At 37.6% G+C, this 22729-nt stretch overlaps 1 protein-coding gene across 14 annotated transcripts in view; it reads right to left on the minus strand.

Moving 5' to 3' along the window:
• Positions 1-22729, minus strand: part of ART3 (ADP-ribosyltransferase 3 (inactive)) — a 206292-nt gene that overhangs the window by 48216 nt on the left and 135347 nt on the right. For all 14 annotated transcript variants that reach the window (XM_077143125.1, XM_077143124.1, XM_077143126.1 and 11 more), the window contains one exon: positions 18794-19505. In XM_077143125.1, coding sequence (XP_076999240.1) covers positions 18794-19505 — 712 coding nt within the window. The remainder of the gene's footprint in view (positions 1-18793; positions 19506-22729) is intronic.

The raw sequence follows: 22729 nt of genomic DNA on the forward strand, positions 1-22729 counted from the left end.
TAGCCAGCATCATTCTTAATAGTGATAGACTAAAAGCATTCCCCCTAAGATTGGGAACAAGACAAGGATGCCCACTGTCACCGCTATTATTCAACAATGTACTAGAAGTTCTAGCTGGAGCAATTAGACAGGAGAAAGAAAGAAAAGGCATCCAAAGAAGAAAGGAAGAGCAAAAAATTTAATTATTTGCAGATGACATGATCCCATACTTAGAAAATCAGAGAAATCAATGGCAAAGCTACTTGAGCTATTAAACAAATTTAGCAAAGTGGCAGGAAACTAGATTCATACACAAAAATAAAAAATCTTTCTATACACAAGCAATGACTAATCTAAGGAGACAAAGAAAAAGTTCCATTCAAAATAGTGACCAAAAGAATCAAATATCTAGGAATAAGTTTAACCAGGTATACCAAAGACAAGTATATCGAAAATTACAAAATAAAGGCTAAAAGAAAAAAAAATGACCTAAATAGATGGAAAGACATTCCATGCTCATGGATAGGAAGGTTGAATGTCTTTAAGATGTCAATTTTACCCAAACTGATTCACAGATTCAATGCAATACCAATCAAAACCCCAACAATCTACTTTGAAGACTTGAAAAAGCTAGTTATCAAATTTATTTAGAAGGGAAAGAGACCCCAAATAGCTAAAGATAGTCTAAAAAAGAAGAGAAAATGGAAGAACTATCACTTCCTGAATTTAAAGCTTACTATAAAGCCACAGCTGTCAAAACAGTATGGTACTGGCACAAAGACAAACAGAATCAAGACTGTGGAGACAGATCACCAAGTATACAGACAACTGATCTTTGATAAGGCCTCCAAACCCACTGAACTGGGGTAGAACATGCTTTTCAATAAATGGGCATGGGAGAACGGAGTATCAATAGCCAAAAGAATGAAAGAGGACCCCTATCTTATACCCTATAAAAAAATTAATTTCAAAATGGATTGAAGACCTAAATGTTCAGAGCCCATACCTTAAAACTTCTAGAAGAAAATGCAGGGAAACATCTTCAAGATCTAGTAATAGTAGGTGGCTTTTTAAACTTTACACCTAAGCACAAGCAGTAAAAGAAAGAATAGACATAGAGCTTCTGTGCTTCAAAGGACTTCGTTAAAAAGATGAAGAGGAAACCAACTCGATAGGAGAAAATATATGGAAACCACATATTGGATAAAGGTTGTTATCCTGTGTACATAAAGAAATTATGCAACTCAACAAAAAAAAAGAACAATCCAATTATAAAATGAGCTAAAGATATGAATAGACACTTTTCTGAAGAGCAAATACAGATGACTACAAAGCACATAAAGAGATGCTCATTTTCATTAACGGTAAGGGGAATGTGAATTAAGATGACAATGAGATATCACTTCAAACCTTCAAGGATGGTGGTTATCAAACAAACAGAAAACTACAAATGTTAGAGAGGATGTGGAAAAATAGGAACACTTATTCACTGTTGATGGGAATGTATAATGGTACAGTCACTGTGGAAATCAGCTTGGCGATTTCTCAGAAAATGAAATACTAAGTTGCCCTATGATCCAGCAATACCAATACTTGGTATATACCCAGAAAAGCTGAGGGCAGTGACACGAAGAGACATTTGCACACCAATGTGCAGAGCAGCACTATTCATGATTGCCAGAAGATGGAAACAATACAGGTGTCGATCTGTAGATGAGTGGAAAAACAAAACGTGGTATATACACACAATGGAATATTATGCAGCAGTAAGACAAAATGATGTCCCAAAGCATATTACAATGTGGATGACCCTGAGGACATAAAGCCGAGTAAATAAGGATAGGTACTGTACGATTTTTGCTTACATAACTCTGGTAATCTGAGAGGTTACACTGTAGAATACAGCAGACCTAGAGGTACCCAAAAGCTAGAAAATAAGGAAAGGCTACCCAAAGAGGCTGAATCTAATGCAGGGGAATGGATAGAAGTGAATGGTAACTAATTACTGGGTTCATAAAGTTACATTGACATATTAAAGATGAATATGATTGAAAGGGGATGTATAGTGCCCAGTATCCCACTGATTAAATTTACAATGTTTAAGAGGCCTCTTCTGGCCTCTCTCTCTAAGCCAATTCAGGATACACCTCAGACCATGACAGGCTGATAATGAAGAAGAATTGTGGAGTCCCTTGAGGGTCTGTAAAAATATGGACACTTTTCCAAAGAAGAAATGTAAGTGCTCAAAAACATATGAAAAGATGCTCAACACCACTAGCTATTAGGGAAGTGTAAACCAAAACCACAATGAGATACCATTTCACACTGCTAGAATGGCCATTATCCAAAAAAAAACCCTCAAAAAACTGCAAATGTTGGAGAGGACATGGAGAAAGAGCAACACTTATTCACTGTTGGTGGGAATGTAGAATAGTGCAGTTGCTCTGGAAGACAGTTTGGTGGTTACTCACAAAGCTAAGTATAGAACTACCATATGATCTGGCAATCCTGTTTACTAGTTATATACTCAGAAGAGCTGAAAGCAGGGACACAAATAGACATGTGCACAGTGATGTTTATATCAGTATTCAGGGTTGCCAATAGATGAAAACAGTCCAACTGTCCATCAACTGATGAGTGGATAAACAAGCTGGTATATATATATATAATATGGAATATTATGCACCTGTAAGAAGGAATGAAGTTATAATGCATGCAACAATGTGGATGAACCTTGAAGACATTATGTTAAATGAAATAAGCCAGATACAAAAAGACAAATATTGTATGGCCTCATTAATATGAACTAATTATAATGAGCAACTCTGGGAGTTAAATTCAAGAGTATAGGTTACCAGGAGATAGAAAGAGGGTAGAGAATGAGCAGATGATGCTTAAGGTGTACAGACTATTTAATATGGTTGACTGTAAATGTTTGGAAAGGGATAGCACAATACTATGTGATGTGGCATAAGTAACAATGCTGAGTTGGAGTATGGTTGAAAGGGTAAGGCTAAGGTCATGTATGTCACTAGATGGAAAGCTAAAGTAAAACATATGTGACCATATGACAGGAAAAACCTAGAGTGGATTATGACTGTGGTTTTACAAAAATATGAAAAGTTCTAACATAAATATAAACATGTCCCAAAAGAAGAAGCAGGAGAAAATGTTCTTAAAAAAAAACTTGAAGAAATAATGCAAAAAATTTCTCAAAGTTAGTAAAAGACATAAAATTACAGATTCAAGAATCCTGGGAAACCCAAGTAGGAGAAATACAAAGGAAAACCCATTTAGGCACATCAGAGTCCAACTTCAGTATTAAAGATGAATAGAAATCTTTAAAAGCAGCCAGAGAAAAACAATGAATTTTACTGAAGAACAATTTGCATTCCCAATGAGTTTCTCACCATGACCCATATAGGCCATAACAGTGGAAAAATATTCTTCAAGTGTTGAAAGAGAAAAAAAAAAAAACAACTGTCAATCCAGAAGTCCATATCCAATAAAAATATCCTTCGAAAATTAAGGTGGTGGGAGCAAATGGAGTGACAGGCTACAAAGGGGAATAAGACATCTTTGGAAAGTAACAGACATATCCCTGTACCTTGATTGTGAACCTGGTTTCACAGGTATATACAGTTATCTAAACTTACTGAATTGTACACTTCAAATGTATGAAGTTTACTGCTATGAATTATACCTCAATAAAGGTGATAAAAGAAGAATGAAGGTAAAATAAAGATGTTTTCAAAGAAACAAAAACAAAGTGGATTTATTGCCAGCAGACCTATACTACAAGAAAAGCTTAAAAATGTTATTCAGGCTAAACGGAAATAATTTAGATAGAAACTTCAATCTTCTGGAAGAAATGAAGAGCAATGGAAATGGTAAATATATGGGTATATATAAAAACATTTTTTTCCTAAATTAATTCCCTTTGGCTAGAACAGGAATATTTAAAGAAAAAATTATAACATTCTTGTGTGGAGTTAATAATATATATAGATGTAACACATACAGCATCAATAGGAATAGGAAGAAGGTAAATGTTCCTATGTGGTTATAAGATTCTCATATTTATTTGAAGTGATAAAATTTTAATTCTAAGCAGGCTGTGAAAAATTAAGGATGAATACTGTAATCCCTACAGAAAGCACTAAAATCTAATGCAAAAAGGAACATGAACATACCAGTAGGTAAGTTAAAATGGAATTCAAAACAATATTCATCATAGAGGGGCCAAGATGGCGGCTTAGTAATGTGCGTGTTTTAGTTTGTCCTCCAGAACAACTACTAAATAACCAGAAACAGTATAGAACAGCTCCCGGAGCCACGACAGTGACCACACACACAGCATACCCCAGTCTGGACCAGCTGGACCAGCTGCAAGTCTCTGTAACAGTGAGTTCCCCAAGCCGCTGTGGCCGGCACCCGGCGCCCTCCCCAACAGGCGGCTTCCCGGAGGGAAAGGAAAGAAACTCTAACAGTAGCAGAGACTGAGTCCAACCAAACACCAATTGTGGCATTAATAAACAAATTCTGACTACTAAAAATAGGCCCCCAGCTCAGGCAAAACTGGTCAAGGAGGAGGTCGCCTATTGGGCTAACCGAAAAAGAGGAAAGGGGACGAAATGGAGCCTTCTGTGGCTGTTTCTACGGAGGCTTGGCTGCCTCTGGATTCAGCAGCGGGATTCCACAGGCTGCAACTGCCCCAAGCATACGCAGAAACAGGCTGCTTTCAGGGCTGTCTCCCACCTGAGCCTTTCCCAGGGGAGGGGTGAAATGCAACTCAGGTGGAATCCCTCTCTCAAGGAATTCAGATCCCAGGCTTTGCAATTTGAAGCCATTAAAACCAGCCTACAACCTTTCCTCTGTCTCCACCACGCATCGAGCAGGGAGAGCCTTCCAAAGTTAAAGGAGCCACAACATCTTTTGCTGGAGGGACCCTCAGAGAGACAAGCGCCACATACTGGGCAGGATAAGAAAAACAGAGCCCAGAGACTTCACAGGAAAGTCTTTCAACCTGCTGGGTCTCACACTCAGGGAAATCTGACGCAGGTGATTCCTTTCCCCCGAAAGGAGGCCAACTTAGTTCGGGAAAACACGGCTGGAGTCTGTAATACCTATGTAGACCCTCCTAAGGGTGGGGAGGGAAAAGGCGCCTTACAAGCAGGGCAAGAAACAAGAAAAAAAGAACTGAAAAATTACCCTCTGTTAAACAAAACTTAAGCTAGAGGCCCAGAAAAACTGAACTGAAGGTCAAAGAACAGATAGACAACAAACTCATCTAGCAAGAAAACCCTAGGTAAGAGAAGTGAAAGCAATCTCCAGAATAACTAATTAAGGTAATTAAATGTCCAGACGCCAGCAAAAAATAACAAATCACACCAGGAAAACTGAAGATATGGCCCAGTAAAAGGAACAAACCAATAGTTCAAATGAGATACAGGAGCTGAAACAACTAATTCTGAATATATGAACAGAAATGGAAAACCTCATCAAAAACCAAATCAATGAATTCAGGGAGGACATGAAGAAGGCAAGGAATGAACAAAAAGAAGAAATGGAAAGTCTGAAAAAACAAATCACAGAACTTACGGGAATGAAAGATACAGTAGAAGAGATGAAAAAACAAAGGAAACTTACAATGGTAGATTTCAAGAGACAGAGGTTAGAATCAGTGAACTGGAGGATGGAACATCTGAAATCCAAAAAGAAACAGAAACTATAGGGAAAAGAACAGAAAAATATGAGCAGGGGCTCAGGGAATTGAATGATAATATGAAGCACACAAATATACATGTTGTGGGTGTCCCGGAAGGAGAAGAGAAGGGAAAAGGAGGAGAAAAACTAACGGAAGAAATTGTCACTGAAAATTTCCCAACTCTTATGAAAGACCTAAAATTACAGATCCAAGAAGTGCAACGCACCCCAAAGAGATTAGACCTAAATAGGCGTTCTCCAAGACACTTACTAGTCAGAATGTCAGAGGTCAAAGAGAAAGAGAGGATCTTGAAAGCAGCAAGATAAAAGCAATCCATCACATACAAGGGAAACCCAATAAGATTATGTGTAGACTTCTCAGCAGAAACCATGGAGGCAAGAAGACAGTGGGATGATATATTTAAATTATTAAAAGACAAAAACTGCCAACCAAGAATTCTATATCCAGCAAAATTGTCCTTCAAAAATGAGGGAGAAATTAAAACATTCTCAGACAAAGAGTCACTGAGAGAATTTGTGACCAAGAGACCAGCTCTGCAAGAAATACTAAAGGGGGCACTAGAGACAGATACGAAAAGACAGAAAAGAGAGAGGTGTGGAGAAGAGTGTAGAAAGAAGGAAAGTCAGATATGATATATAAAATACAAAAGGCAAAATGGTAGAGGAAAGTACTACCCAAACAGTAATAACATGAAATGTTAATGGACTGAACACCCCAATCAAACAACATAGACTGGCAGAATGGATTAAAAAACAGGATCATTCTACATGCTGTCTACAGGAAACACATCTTAGACCCAAAGATAAACACAGGTTGAAAGTGAAAGGTTGGGAAAAGATATTCCATACAAATAACAACCAGAAAAGAGCAGGAGTAGCTATACTAATATCCAACAAATTAGACTTCAAATGTAAAACCGTTAAAAGAGACAAAGAAGGATACTATCTACTAATAAAAGGAACAATTCAACAAGAAGACATAACAATCATAAATATTTATGCACCAAACCAGAATGCCCCAAAATACATGAGGCATACACTGCAAATACTGAAAAGGGAAATAGACACATCTACCATAATAGTTGGAGACTTCAATTCCCCACTCTCATCAATGAACAGAACATCTAGACAGAGGATCAATAAAGAAACAGAGAATTTGAATATTACAATAAATGAGCTAGACTTAACAGACATTTATAGGACATTACACCCCACAACAGCAGGATACACCTTTTTCTCAAGTGCTCATGGATCATTCTCAAAGATAGACCATATGCTGGGTCACAAAGAAAGTCTCAACACATTTAAAAAGATTGAACTCATACACAACACTTTCTTGGATCATAAAGGAATGAAGTTGGAAATCAATAATAGGCAGAGTGCCAGAAAATTCACAAATACATGGAGGCTCAACAACACACTCTTAAACAACCAGTGGGTCAAGGAAAAAATTACAAGAGAAATCAGTAAACATCTCGAGGCGAATGAAAATGAATACACAACATATCAAAACTTATGGGATGCAGCAAAGGCAGTGCTAAGAGGGAAATTTATTGCCCTAAATGCCTATATCAAAAAAGAAGAAAGGGCAAAAATTCGGGAATTAACTGTCCACTTGGAAGAACTGGAGAAAGAACAGCAAACTAACTGCAAAGCAAGCAAAAGGAAAGAAATAACATTTGGAAGAACTGGAGAAAGAACAGCAAACTAACCCCAAAGCAAGCAAAAGGAAAGAAATAACAAAGATTAGAGCAGAAATAAGTGAAATTGAGAACATGAAAACAATTGAGAAAATAAATAAAACCCGAAGTTGGTTCTTTGAAGAAATCAGTAAGATTGATGGGCCCTTAGCAAGACTGACAAAAAGAAGAAGAGAGAGGACACAAATAAATAAGATCAGAAATGGAAGAGGAGACATAATCGCTGACCTCACAGAAATAAAGGAAGTAATAACAGGATACTATGAACAACTTTATGCTAATAAATACAACAATGTAGATGAAATGGACGAGTTCCTAGAAAGGCATGAACAACCAACTTTGACTCAAGAAGAAATAGATGACCTCAACAAACCAATCACAAGCGAAGAAATTGAATCAGTCATTCAAAAGCTTCCCAAAAAGAAAAGTCCAGGACCAGATGGCTTCACATGTGAATTCTACCAAACATTCCAGAAAGAATTAGTACCAACCCTGCTCAAACTCTTCAAAAAAATTGAAGTGGAGGGAAAACTACTTAATTCATTCTATGAAGCCAACATCACCCTCATACCAAAACCAGGCAAAGATATTACAAAAAAAGAAAACTACAGACCAATCCCTCTAATGAATATAGATGTAAAAATCCTCAACAAAATTCTAGCAAATCAAATCCAGCAACACATTAAAAGAATTATACATCATGACCAAGTAGGATTCATCCCAGGTATGCAAGGATGGTTCAACATAAGAAAATCAATTAATGTAATACACCATATCAACAAATTAAAGCAGAAAAATCACATGATCATCTCAATTGCTGCAGAGAGGCATTTAACAAGATTCAACATCCTTTCCTGTTGAAAACACTTCAAAGGATAGGAATACAAGGTGTGTTAGTTAGATTCAGTTGTCAGCTTGGCCAGGTGAGCATACCTAGTCTTGTTGCTGCAGACATAAGCCAACAGTACGTGAACCTCATCTGTTGCCAATTACATCTGCAGTCGGCTAGGAGGCGTGTCTGCTGCAATGAGTGATGTTTGACTTAATTGGCGGGTGCTTAAATGAGAGAACGCAATGTAGCACAGCCTAGCAGCTCGGCATTTCTCATCTCAGCACTTGCAGCTCAGCCCAGACCTTTGGAGATGCAGAAAGAAGTCACCCCGGGGAAAGTTGTTGGAATCCAGGGGCCTGGAGAGAAGACCAGCAGAGACCATCCTGTGCCTTCCATGTAAGAAAGAACCTCAGTGGAAAGTTAGCTGCCTTTCCTCTGAAGAACCAACAAAATAAATCCCCTTTTATTAAATGCCAATCCATCTCTGGTGTGTTGCATTCTGGCAGCTAGCAAACTAGAACACAAGGGAACTTCCTTAAAATGATAAAGGGAATATATGAAAAACCCACAGCTAATATCATCCTCAATGGGGAAAAACTGAAAACTTTCCCCTAAGATCAGGAACAAGGCAAGGATGTCCACTATCACCACTGTTATTCAACATCGTGTTGGAAGTTCTAGTCAGAGCAATTAGGCAAGAAAAAGAAATACAAGGCATCAAAATTGGAAAGGGAGAAGTAAAACTATCACTGTTTGCAGATGATATGATACTATACATCGAAAACCCGGAAAAATCCACAGCAAAACTACTAGAGTTAATAAACGAGTACAGCAAAGTGGCAGGGTACAAGATCAACATTCAAAAATCTGTAGTGCTTCTATACACTAGCAATGAACAGGCTGAGGGGGAAATCAAGAAACGAATTCCATTTACAATTGCAACTAAAAGAATAAAATACTTAGGAATAAATTTAACTAAAGAGACAAAAGACTTATACAAAGAAAACTACGAGAAACTATTAAAAGAAATCACAGAAGACCTAAATAGATGGAAGGGCATACCATGTTCATGGATTGGAAGACTAAATATAGTTAAGATGTCAAGTCTACCTAAATTGATTTACAGATTCAACGCAATACCAATCAAAATCCCAACAACTTACTTTTCAGAAATAGAAAAACCAATAAGCAAATTCATCTGGAAGGGCAGGTGGCCCTGAATTGCTAAAAGTATCTTGAGGAAAAAAAACGAAGCTGGAGGTCTCACGCTGCCTGACTTTAAGGCATATTATGAAGCCACTGTGGTCAAAACAGCATGGTACTGGCATAAAGATAGATATATTGACCAATGGAATTGAATAGAGTGCTCAGATATAGACCCTCTCATCTATGGACATTTGATCTTTGATAAGGCAATCAAACCAACTCACCTGGGACAGAACAGTCTCTTCAATAAATGGTGCCTAGAGAACTGGATATCTATATGCAAAAGAATGAAAGAGGACCCATATCTCACACCGTATACAAAAGTTAACTCAAAATGGATCAGAGATCTAAACATTAGGTCTAAGACCATAAAACAGTTAGAAGAAAATGTAGGGAGATATCTTATGAATCTTATAATATTCATAAGATTTTATGGACCTTACACCTAAAGCAAGAGCACTGAATAAAGAAATAAATAAATGGGAGCTCCTCAAAATTAAACACTTTTGTGCATCAAAGAACTTCATCAAACAAGTAAAAAGACAGCCTACACAATGGGAGACAATATTTGGAAATGACAGATCAGATAAAGGTCTAGTATCCAGAATTTATAAAGAGATTGTTCAACTCAACAACAAAAAGACAGCCAATCCAATTACAAAATGGGAAATAGACTTGAACAGATACTTCTCAGAAGAGGAAATACAAGTGGCCAAAAGGCACATGAAGAGATGCTCAATGTCCCTGGCCATTAGAGAAATACAAATCAAAACCACAATGAGATATCATCTCACACCCACCAGAATGGCCATTATCAACAAAACAGAAAATGACAAGTGCTGGAGAGGATGTGGAGAAAGAGGCACACTTATTCACTGTTAGTGGGAATGTCAAATGGTGCAACCACTGTGGAAGGCACTTTGGCGGTTCCTCAAAAAGATGAATATAGAATTGCCATATGACCCAGCAATACCACTGCTAGGTATCTACTCAGAGGACATAAGGGCAAAGACACAAACAGACATTTGCACACCAATGTTTATAGCAGCATTATTTATAATTGCAAGGAGATGGAAACAGCCAAAATGTCCATCAACAGACGAGTGGCTACACAAACTGTGGTATATACACACGATGGAATATTATGCAGCTCTAAGACAGAATAAACTTATGAAGTATGTGACAACATGGATGGACCTAGAGAACATTATGCTGACTGAAACTAGCCAAAAACTAAAGGACAAATACTGTATGGTCTCACTGATATGAACCGACATTAGTGAATAATCTTGGAATATGTCACTGGTAACAGAGACCATCAGGAGACAGAAATAGGGTAAGATAGTGGGTAACTGGAGTTGAAGGGACACAGACTGTGCAACAGGACTGGATGCAAAAACTCAGAAATGGACAGCACAATACTACCTAACTGTAATGTAATTTTGTTAAAACACTGAATGAAGCTGCATGTGAGAATGATAGAGGGAGGAGGGCTGGGGACATAAATGAAATCACAAAGAAAGATAGATGTTAAAGATCGAGATAGTATAATCTAGGAATGCCTAGAGTGTATAATAGTGAAATGTACAATGTACAAATTTTAAAAATGTTTTGGCATGAGGAAGAACAAAGGATTGTCATTATTGCAGGGTGCTGAAAATAGAAGATAGCTAATACTTTAAAATGTCACCTTATGTGTGAGACTAAAGCAAAAAATGTTCATTTGTTACAAAATTTCTATTTTGACTAGAGCATTTCCTAATATAACTCATGTAGATAGTTTGATTGAATGTCATAAGTACTTGGAATCTCAGGTAGCACATGAAATTTTGTTGGTTTGTCGAGAGTGATCCCCTGATGAATCCCAGAATGATTTGATCAGTGACTGGGAAAGTATTTGCAAGCCCCCTTCAGGGAATGGTGAGAGTGGGGAGAAATTCAACTTCCCCAAGTAGAATTCTTGATATTCTCAAAAGCAGTGTGGACGACCAAAGCTATAGGCTGAGCCCCCAGTCTTGGGGTTTGTTTACATGAAACTTAACCCCACAAAGGATAGGTCAAGTCTACTTAAAATTTAGGCCTAAGAGTCACCCCCAAGAGAGCCTCTTTTGTTGCTCAGATGTGGCCTCTCTCTCCAGCCAATATGAGCAGTCTCACCACCCTCCCCCTCTCTGTGTGGGACATGACTCCCAGGGGTGTGGACCTTCCTGGCAACGTGGGACAAAGATCCTGGAATGAGCTGAGACTCAGCATCAGAGGACTGAGAAAAACCCTAGAATGAGCTCAGTTTTAAAATCAAGAGACTGAGAGAAACTTCTCGACCAAAAGGGGGAAGAGTAAAATGAGACAAAGTGTCAATGGCTGAGAGATTACAAACAGAGTCGAGAGGTTATCCTGGAGGTTATTCTTATGCATTAAGTAGATATCACCTGTTGTTCAAGAGGTAGTGGAGAGGCTGGAGGGAATTGCCTGAAAATGTAGTGCTGTGTTCCAATAGCCATGTTTCATGATGATTGAACAATGATATAGCTTTCACAATGAGACTCTGTGAATGTGTAAACCTTATGTCTGATGCTCCTTTTAGCTACTATATCAACAGAAGAGTAGAACATATGGAATAAAAATAAATAATGGGGGAACAAATGTTAAAATGAATTCAGTTTGAAATAGTGGTAAATGAAAGCGAGGGGTAAGGGGTATGGTACGTATAGTTTTTTTTTTCTCTATTATCATTTTATTTCTTTTTCTGTTGTCTTTTTATTTCTTTTTCTAAATCTATGCAAATGTACTAAGAAATGATGAATATGCAACTATGTGATGATATTAATAATTACTGATTATATATGTAGAATGGAATGATTTCTAAATTTTTGTTTGTTAATTTTTTTTAATTAATAAAAAAAGTTTAAAAAAAACAATATTCAATTCATCTGAAAGAAGACAGGAAAAGAGAAACAGAGGGTCAAAACTAAAGGGGACAGAGAAGAAAAACACAGACACACAGTAGAATAAGAGATCTAAATACAAATTTATCAATAATTACATTAAATGTAATGAACTTCCATTCTTGATCATGAAGGAATAACAGGGACTGGATTTACTCTCCTGCCTTAAACTAATTTAAAAAGTAGATAAATGAAACAACAACTTTTAGTCATTGGACAAAAAGCCATGCAAAACAAATGAGGTGAGCCCTTCTAACGTCCTAGCTTAATGCCAAGAGAGACGTTCCAGGCTACAGCAATGGGAAGCGGGAATCCAAAGAGTCTGGCAGATTTACAGACTTAAATGAGACAAGTTCAGAGTCTGAGTAAGTGAATGCAGATAGTGATCTGAAACCAAAAGCTAGTGACTTGAAAAGATCAGTGAAATTGATACATAGCTACTAGTTTGACTAGGAAATAGAGAAAATGCAAAATACAAATATCACGAATAAGAGAAGAGACCTCATTACAGCTCCAATAGTATTGAAAAGGATAATGATGATATATTATTGTGGTGGTTTGGAGTTATGTACCCTAGTAAAACATGCTTTTAATCTTAGTCCATTCCTATGGGTATGAATCTATTTTAAATAAGACTTTTTGATGAGGTTACTTCAGTTAAAGTACGGTACAATTGCATCAGGCTAGGTCTTAATCCAATTTCAAGAGGCCCTATAGAGAAGGCCACAGAGAGAGAAGCCATGGAGAGAAGCAAAAAGCTGGGAATCAACAGAATTGGGAAGAGAAAGAAGACACTGCCATGTGCATAGGCATATGAAAGAAAAGCCAAGGACCAAGGATTGCTGCACCCAGTCCCAGAATGCCAGTCTTCAGAGAGAAAGCACTGCCTTGCTAATAACTCAGTTTTGGACTTCTAGTCTTAAAACCATGAGCCAACAAATTCCCACTGTTTAAGCCAAACCACTGTATGATTTTTGTTTCAGCAGCTGGGAAACTAATAAAAACCAAGAATAATATTATGCCAATAAATTTGGTGAGATAAATTGGACAAATTCCTTTAAAGTCACAAACAACCAAAGCTCATTCATGAAGAAACAGATCACTGAACAGCCTTAGAATAGCCTTATATCTACCAGAGAAATTGAGTTTTAGTTAAAATATCATCTCACAAAGAATATCATCCCAGCCCTACATGGCTTCACTGATAAATTATATCCAACATGTAGGGAAGAAATAATAGAAATTCTATACAAACTCTTTTAGAAAATAGGAGAAAACTTGTTTTATGAGGTCAGCATTATCCTGATACCAAGTCTCGAGAAAGGTATTACAAGAAAAGAAAATTACAGGCCAACATGACATAGACACAAAACCTTTTAACAAAATTTTAGCACATCAAATCCAACATATAGCAAAGGATAATACAGTGTGCAAAGTGGGGTTTCCCCCAGGAATGCAAGGTTGGGTTAACATTCAAAAATCAAGCAATGTAACTGAATATATTAACAGTGTAAAGAAAACAAAACATAGATCAAGTGATGCGGAAAAAGCATGGACAAAAATTCAACATCTATTTATTTATTTATTTTTAACACAGGCAGGCACTGGGAATCGAACCCGGGTCCTCGGGCATGGCAGGCAAGCGCTCTTACCTGCTGAGCCACCGTGGCCCACCCAATTCAACATTTATTAATGATTAAAAAAAAAATTCTAGGAAACCAGGAATGGAAGGGAATATCATCAATTAACAAGGGCAATTAAAAAAAATCTACAGCCTACCCCAGAAACAAGACAAAGATGTCTCTTCTCACCACTTTCATTCAACATTGTACTGGAGGGTCTAGCCAGTGCAAATGAGCCAGAAAAAAATGGCTTCCAGATTAGAAAAGAAGAAGAAAAACTGTCTTTATTTGTAGATATTATGATGATCTATGTAGAAAATAATAGGGAATCTATCAAATAACTAGAATTATAAGTGAATTTTAGCAACAGTAGAAGATATAAGTTCAATATACAAAATCAGTTGTATTCCTATGTACAAACAATGAACTGGAAAATGAAACATAACATACAGATTTTAAAAGCATAAAAAACACATCAAATTAGGAGAGATAAATTTGACAAAAGATGAACAAGACCTATACAATGAAAATTACCAAAACTGCTAAGAGAAATTAAAGTCCTAAATTAATTGAAAGATAGGCCTTAATCAGGAATCAGAAGACTATATAATTAAGATGTCAATAACAAAATAATGGAATCAACCCAATATATCAATGGATATTTGTTATATTCTAACAACAGAATATAATAAAGCATTAAAATGACTGAACTATAATCACACACAGTAGTCATTGTTAATCATTTTGTTCTTATGTTGGCTGGTAGATTCATCACGACTCATATTACTATTATGTTTGAAAACCTATATATATTATTTATATTCTTTTCTAAATCAAATATTAGATATGATTTTAAAATATAAGTAACAAGTTCACACACTTCCTGAGGTAGAAAGAATTGTAGTAAAGAATATCTAGTTCAACCCTCTTATTCTACACGTACAGAAAAGAAGTACATGGTTTAGTAACCTTAACTCACATAGTTAATAAAAGGTAGGAAGACACATGATCTAGGCCTCCTTGGTAGTTTTTTCTCCACTACCCTCACACTATTTCCGTGCCCCTACACCACTTATTTAGAGAGCTGAGGCTATATCCTACCTAGCATACCCTGAAAAGGCTCAGGCCAAAAAGTTCTACAGTTGCTACAGCAGCTGTGACAACTACAGTGACCAGAAGTTGGAAGAATCAGAAATGGTTAGATTGCCAGAAAACATTCATACCAAAAGGGAATTCTAGTTAATATGACAGTTTTTATATTTTTGTTTTATTTCTGCTTTCTCACGAAACATCACTAAATTACTGCAAAGGAATAAATATGGCACTAACCACAAAGACAAAGAGATACGAGAGAAGAAACCACAGCTAACAATGTCAAATTAATTTTGGGAGATAGAAGATGGAAGACTTACTGGAATCTTCTAGGGAGGAAGTCAACAATGAAGAAGCAGATTCCTGTCAAGGGATTCCTTAAAGGCTCAGGAATTGGTGGCATTAGGCAGGCTGGGCATGGAAACAGGAGGACTGGTTGAAACTCTGTGTAAGAAGCAGCTGATCTCAAAACTCTTTTTCCTTGATCCTGACAGAAGATTGGAATAAAGTTTCTGGAGCCAACGAATTGGCAAAATTCTCAGGGACTTAAGTACGGCTGAAGCAATGGAAAAGCATACAACACACACACACACACACACAAACAGAGGGTAAGACTGAGAGTCTGTATAAAGATCCTTCTTCCTCCAAGTCCTTCTCTCTTCTAAATTCTCAGAATATTGGAGATGAGACGTATTCTTCAACCAGGAGAAAACCAAACAATTTCTCTATGGGGAAACTGGTGAGCCCCAGAGAATAAGCCTATAGATACTGACATTAAGAAGTAGCTCAATGAAGCAGTATAAACAAATCTACTTCCTCTCTCCCTGTTCCTCTACTGTACAATTTTCTATCAAGCTAAAACTGAAATTACAGGGAAAACTCACCAGACACTTGAGGACAGTCTCTAACATTAAAAACAGAGATTAAAACCAGAAAACAAAATGAATCCCATAAAAAGAAGGACAATACAAGAGTAGAAGAAAACAATCATACACACATAAACACCATCATAATTGATATCATTAGAAAGATAATGTGTAATGAAACAAAATGATGAAGGTACAAAAAGTGAACACTCAGAGCAATAATGAGTATCAAAATCAAATATGCGATGCATGTCTTTTAAAACTCTGATGGGTTGGAAGTAAAGAGGAAAGTTCTCAGAAAGCAGAATAAAAATACAATGAGAAGGAAAATAGGAAAGAACACTTCAGAAATCAAGCTAAGAAGTCCATCATTCAACTCACTAGAGAGTTTCCTCTGTTTCAGGGAGAATAGAGAAAATAATTACCAAAGAAAAAACTTTCAAAGAACTTAAGAACATGAGTTTTCAAGAATGAATAGGACCATGGAGTGCCCTGAATGATAAATGATAAAAGATTCATAGCACACCTGTTCTGCTTAATGAAGGAGCATTTTAAATCTTGAGTTCGATTACAGCTAGACAATTAAACTCATCCAACCATACAAGGGCTCACATATCATTTAGAATGGCACAGGCCAGGGAATAAATACAGCATGCTATGCAGGCAGCTTCAGATGCGTCACTTCAGTGGGAGTCCTCACAGCAGTTCATAGTCCCCAAATGGCAGCTCAGGTTTGAGGGTGGGTGTAGGAGCTACTATGGCTAATTAGAAGACTCAAATAGGAATAGCCAAGGTCATAGCTTCCAGATTTCAGCAAGGGGAACATCTGACGACCACACTCAGGGAAGTCCAAAGTTATGGCTTCTTACCATTTATTTATAATCCATAGTCCTCCCAATATGGGTACAATTTTCCACTATTGGGTCTTTTTTAACCATAATGATTATACCCTGATGACACAAATGACATTTCACTTTTATCATGGAAATCATAGGCAAGTGTATAACAATAACACATGACACTTAGCACACTAAGTACAGCAATATTCTATAAATAGATATATAATATAAATATATATTATAAATATAATATATAATATTATATATTTTATCTCTTTTAAGAAATATTGGTTTTCAATCAGAGGCACAGTCATATCCAGTCACACAGAACGGGTTCTGATTATATCCTTTTGGTTTAGGCATTTTTTGTTTTTTGCATGGGCAGGCTCTGGCTTAGGCTTTTAAAATCCCTAGTCATTGTCTTTTATAGTGTTTCAAACCGCCTGTCTTTAATGATTAGGGAGTTTTTGACCTTGCATTCTTATTAGTCATCTCTAGATGGCAGGGTAGCAAAGGACATTGGTTTGACTCCAGCCTAAGGTTAAATCAACAATAATGCAGACTTTATCAGAGTCATCCAAACAAATGGTACGTACATGTGAGCCACCACAGAACCCTTCTGCTTTGAACATTATGCTGCTGAGTAACTTTGCCTGACCTCGTAGGCAGGCCATTCCGCTCCCCTCTTTCCCTACTCTGGGCTGTTATTTACTTCTTCAAGCCAATCAGAACTCAGGCTCATTCAGAATAAACACAATGACTCTTCTCCTTTTGTTTTATCACAGTCTCAGTCACAGACATGGACTCTGGTGCTCATCTCTGCCCGTGCTTGATTTGACCTTAGCCACTGCAGTCAGGGCTTTTGTATCACCAATGCCTTCACAAATGGCATATGGCCAATTGCATCAGGAGCATCAAGAGTGGTATCACTTCCATTTGCCCAGCTGCAACTGGGTTTCTGGTGGTGATATGCTAGTGAGGTTCAATAACCTCTCCAGAAAAAAAAAAGCCCTGATTTGCAATGTTTGCTGATTTCCATGGTATAAATTCTCCACCATGGCCAATTTCAAGCTACTGACTTGATATCACTGAGTAAAACATTGGGAAAAAAAAAATAACAAGATACAAATCAATAGCAGCTCCTATAAGCTGGTATATGCCTCCTCCAGTTGACATGGTTTTGGTCAGGTCCAACGTATTGCAAGTGGACTGGGCAGTTTTCTCTTTCAGCACAATTTACTCTAGCTTTCATTTGCTTCCTCGAGGAGAACAGATAGTCCTAGTCACATGCTAATCAAGGTCAGGTCTAAGGTAAGGTAAGGAGATACCCAGAGTGCAAAATTAAAGGAAGCCCTCACTCTCAGGATCATGCCAAGTGTAGGGTGGTATAAGTGTACAACTTGAGAGTGTGGGCCTCCTTACATTTTGCACCTGAGGCACCGCACTGGTCTCAATCAGGCTTCACCCTAGCCCTGGTTCCATGCCTCATAGCTTCTGCCATCAAATCATAAGTGGATCAGCCACCCATCAACATTTCCCTACTAATCCTTTTATTCTCACAGTGCCTTGGCTATATTTAGTCAGTTTGAAAGTCTATACCATTTCTGGGGCCCCACTGTAATCTCATTCTGCTTTACCAGCAGCCACGGTTTGGTGTTCAATTAGACAATCACACTCACAAAATCCCAAAAGGCCATCCCCTCAACAATTTACTCAGTTTTTCAGAAGAATGCCTGAGGGGCAAAAGTATCCCTGGTTGAGACTTCTGACTTAAAGTACTATTTTAAAAATTCTATAACTGTATTATTTTGATAAAATTAAATTATGGAAAAAAGAAACTGAAAGTGCAAAAAGCACTGTACTGGAAAGCCCAAACGTCATTTCTCCTTTCAAATACCTCTCTCTCTTCAACAGACCTTACCTTCTGAGCCTAGGAACCCCATTCCTTCACTCCCAAACAAGCAGAACAGAACAGAGACACTTACCACCTAGAAATGCACACTCATAATGGCTGCAGGTCCTGTTTGTGCTTTGAAGGATAAGGTTACTGCCAGACCCTTCCCGTGACACATGAAATACTTCATTCAGAGGGATTAAAACAATTCTTTTACTTTCTTTGTCAAAAAACTTTTCAATGGAAACTCCAAAGCATGTGTAGATGGTTAACAAAATGTGCTGGTCATTTGCAGCTTGAGGTTCAGCTGAATATGCCAAGGTGAAGTGGCCAAACCTGGCTTGATTTAGCCCTCCAAATGTAAATGAAGTATCATGGCTTGTTCTATACACCACATTTCTGTAACTGTCTTCACAAGGTCTTCTCAGCAACTGCAGGGCTCTTGTCAGATAAAAATGAAAAGCTTTGAACTGGAAGCCATAGATATAATCTTTTCGCGATTGGCCAGCCATCTCCACAGCTTCATTAAATAGCTGGTAAAAGGGAGTTTGCTCTAGAGCTTGAGAAATATATGCCATCAGGGCTATTCCATGGTTATCCTTAAAGTTCATAGGGAGAAAGAGCTGAGTCTTTTGGGCTTCCCACTTGGCTTCTGCATTTTCCCACACAGTCTCCAAGAGCTGATGGCTTGCTTTTTCTTCCTTGAGCAGTTGGGGAACATATTTGGTTTCCATCCTATCAGTACATTTCAGGTATTCATCATCAAATGCATTATCTGCCATGTCTAACATTTCAGCCTTCACCTTCAAATGTAAAGAAAATTAATACTATTGAAATAAGGTAATCAATACATTTCATTTTCTTTCATATTACTGCTCCCTACCATCTCATCCCTTGCCAAAATTCTCTCCTTATTTATAACCAACTCTTGATACGCTCTTATACAAGTATATTCCATTGTTTTTGACACATTTTCTCACGTGTGACATTTTTATGAAAGAGTATACATTAGTGGGTGAGGGTTGTACCTGTAACTTGATTCATATGAACATGGTGGTGCAGAGGAAGCAATGAATATGAAATTGAAGAATTGGATGGAAATTCTGGCTTTGAACAACATTCTTAATGATAATTCCTCAAGACTGTTGAGATAATGTGAAATTCTATGTGTGAAACATTGTACATGATAGATAAATACATAATGGAGAGTACAGACCCCTGTCCTTTGGGAAAGCCCTCCCTTGTCATGTGGTTTGGGAAGGACTGATACTGTATCCCCAGTTCCAAGTAAGGAGGTGATCTAGCAATCAGAGCACTCCCAGAAAAAGAAAAGGTTCTTTCCACCTGTAACATCATATGCAGTAACGATACTATTGACTTGGTGCTGCCAAAACTTACCTTTTTGGCTTCATGGAGAATCCTGTCTGGAAAAAAAAAAAACCAACAAAGAAAAGATTGAAGATCTGAAAGGTGGAGAGAGAGAGATAAGGCCCCAATAACATTACTCGTGGCCCTGAATCTAGCTGTGTCTGAAGACCATGTTTTGCCCTTGAATTTTGTTTGCAGTCATAACAATCAACAAATTCCCTATTAGCTTGCATGCGTGTGAATTGTGTTTCAATCACATAAACTGAAAAAGACCTAATGCATCTCTGAATAATACATATGCATGCATATACACCATAAGAAAGAGAGTGGTATAAAATAAGCCAGACAGATCTGGGTTCAAATCCAATTCTGTTACTAGGTACTAACTAGGTAGTAAATAGTTATGGGAAAGTTACTTGACTTTTCTGAGCTTCAATTTTCTCATCTAAAAAAATGATAATATAGGGTAGGCCACTGTGGCTCAGCAGGCAGAGTTCTCACCTGCCATGCCGGAGACCCGGGTTTGATTCCTGGTGCCTGCCCATGCAAAAACAACAACAACAACAATGATACAGGAAATAACACCTATTTGATGATGATAGGAAATAATAGCTACCTTGCAGGATTGTTGTGGGGATAAAACTGCATAGTGAATATATACAAAGCTCTTGGCCCCATGCCTGGCACATATCAAATCTTCAACAAAATGTGGTTATTTTTATTATTCCATGATAGGAATATATGTTTTACATTGTAAGTTCCTCAACAGTAGGATTTGTATGATATTCATCTTGAAGTCCCAACCAACTTGTATAGCACCTGGTAAAATATTCAAGTGGACTAAATATTAAGAACTCTATGCTTTTCCATATGGAACAAACAAATAAGATGAGCAAAATTGCACAGGGACACCCCCTTTGTGGGTTTCTGCAAGTAAAATGGTAATGGCATCACTTTATTCTCTCTTTCCACTGTTCTATACCTGGATGGTTCATGATTGCATAAGTCTGTTTAGGGACTTAGCCAGCAGCTAAAGTATTTTATGTGAATGATTCAAATGTGTCTGTGTGTGTGTGCACGCGCACGTGCACACTGCTTGTGCATGAAGCTGAAAGAGGAAAAACACAAAATGGGGCAACTTAATAAAAAAAAATTGATCCATATCCTACCCCTTCACACTAACTCCTTCCCCACTACCTCTCTTCTCTTCTTCACAGCCAAACTTCTTGAAAGAGATGTCTGTCCTTGCTTTCTTTACATTTCCCACTCAGATCTCAACTTGCTCAAATCTAGTTTCCCACCCCCATTCCTCTGACAAAACAGCTCTAAGGAAGCATTACTTCTTAGACTCCTTTGCAGATCCAACATATTCTAACTGATCATTAAATGTTTGGAGTTCCTCAAGTCTACTTGTTTTCTAATTCTCAACCCTATTCCAGGGCAATTATATACAGGCCCACAATTTCAGTTATAAGCTAAACACCTCTTCGCAAGTGCTTGACTTAGATATATATCAACTGCCACTTGATATCTCCACTTGAGTTTCTCAAAGATCCTTCAAATGTAACATGTCCCAGACCAAACTAATGATATTACAACTTACAATCATCACTACCAACAACAATCTGGTCCTTATTTAAGACCATCTGTCCATTTGTAAGTTTTCCTAGCTACCTCTTTAATTACTCTATGTAGGAAATCCATCACTAAGGCCTAATAAATTTCTCTAGAGTGCTTTCTATCTGCCAAGTATTTTGTACTTTAGATGTATTAACTCATTAAATCTTCAGGGCCAGCCTGTGAGGTAGTTACTATTATCCCCCTTTTTAAATAAATATTGAGAGACTGAGTAACTTGCCTGGAATTGGATTTGAACCCAGGCACTCTGGTACCAGGGTCTGTCCTCTTACTAAAATGCTTTGTTGCCTCTAAGGAATGAAAATGTTTATAATGATGAAGACCATTGACATTAGGCAGCACCTTTAACTTTTCAAATACCTTAATTTTGTCTTCACAATAACCTTTATGAAATGTTAGGCAGATGATTATCAATGATATTCTACCTATCAGGCAACTGTTTCACATTAGAAACTGTCTTGATTACCAACCACACAGAAGTCATCCAAGGACATTATTGGGATCCCTGCACTCCTTGGTCTGTAGATCAGTTCCTTGATGTGGAAACACGAGTTTCAGAAGATCAAATTACTGCCATCTTCAAGCCAAGAAATGCACTCACCTCGGCAGCACAGAATGTACCACAGTGCAGCTTGGGCTACAATGCCTGACTTATCTTTAAGACTTCAACACAGTTATAAGATACCATATCCTGAAACCACCTCCCACATTCCTCACATCATATCAGAGTTGATCCAATAAGTTCCTGTCTTTTCCCTCTGCTTCTAAGCAGTCTCTACATGTCTAATTTTAGAAATCAAGCCTTTTGGGCCAGAGGCTGATTGTGTGTTCTGTACAGTGAGTGCCTTAAGCAGTGACAAAGTTCATAAATGCCACCACCATTCAGGGACAATAACTGAATGGATTCTAAGGAACAAGTACAAAAGATTATATGAATAAGATGATTATATTTTGTTCCTCAGCTTAATCTATTGAAACAAAAGTCCACAGTGATGAAATCCAGTTACCAAACATTTCTTTG

The sequence above is a fragment of the Tamandua tetradactyla genome, chromosome 24 (assembly GCF_023851605.1).
Source record: "Tamandua tetradactyla isolate mTamTet1 chromosome 24, mTamTet1.pri, whole genome shotgun sequence".
In the NCBI taxonomy this organism is placed as follows: Eukaryota; Metazoa; Chordata; class Mammalia; order Pilosa; family Myrmecophagidae; genus Tamandua; species Tamandua tetradactyla.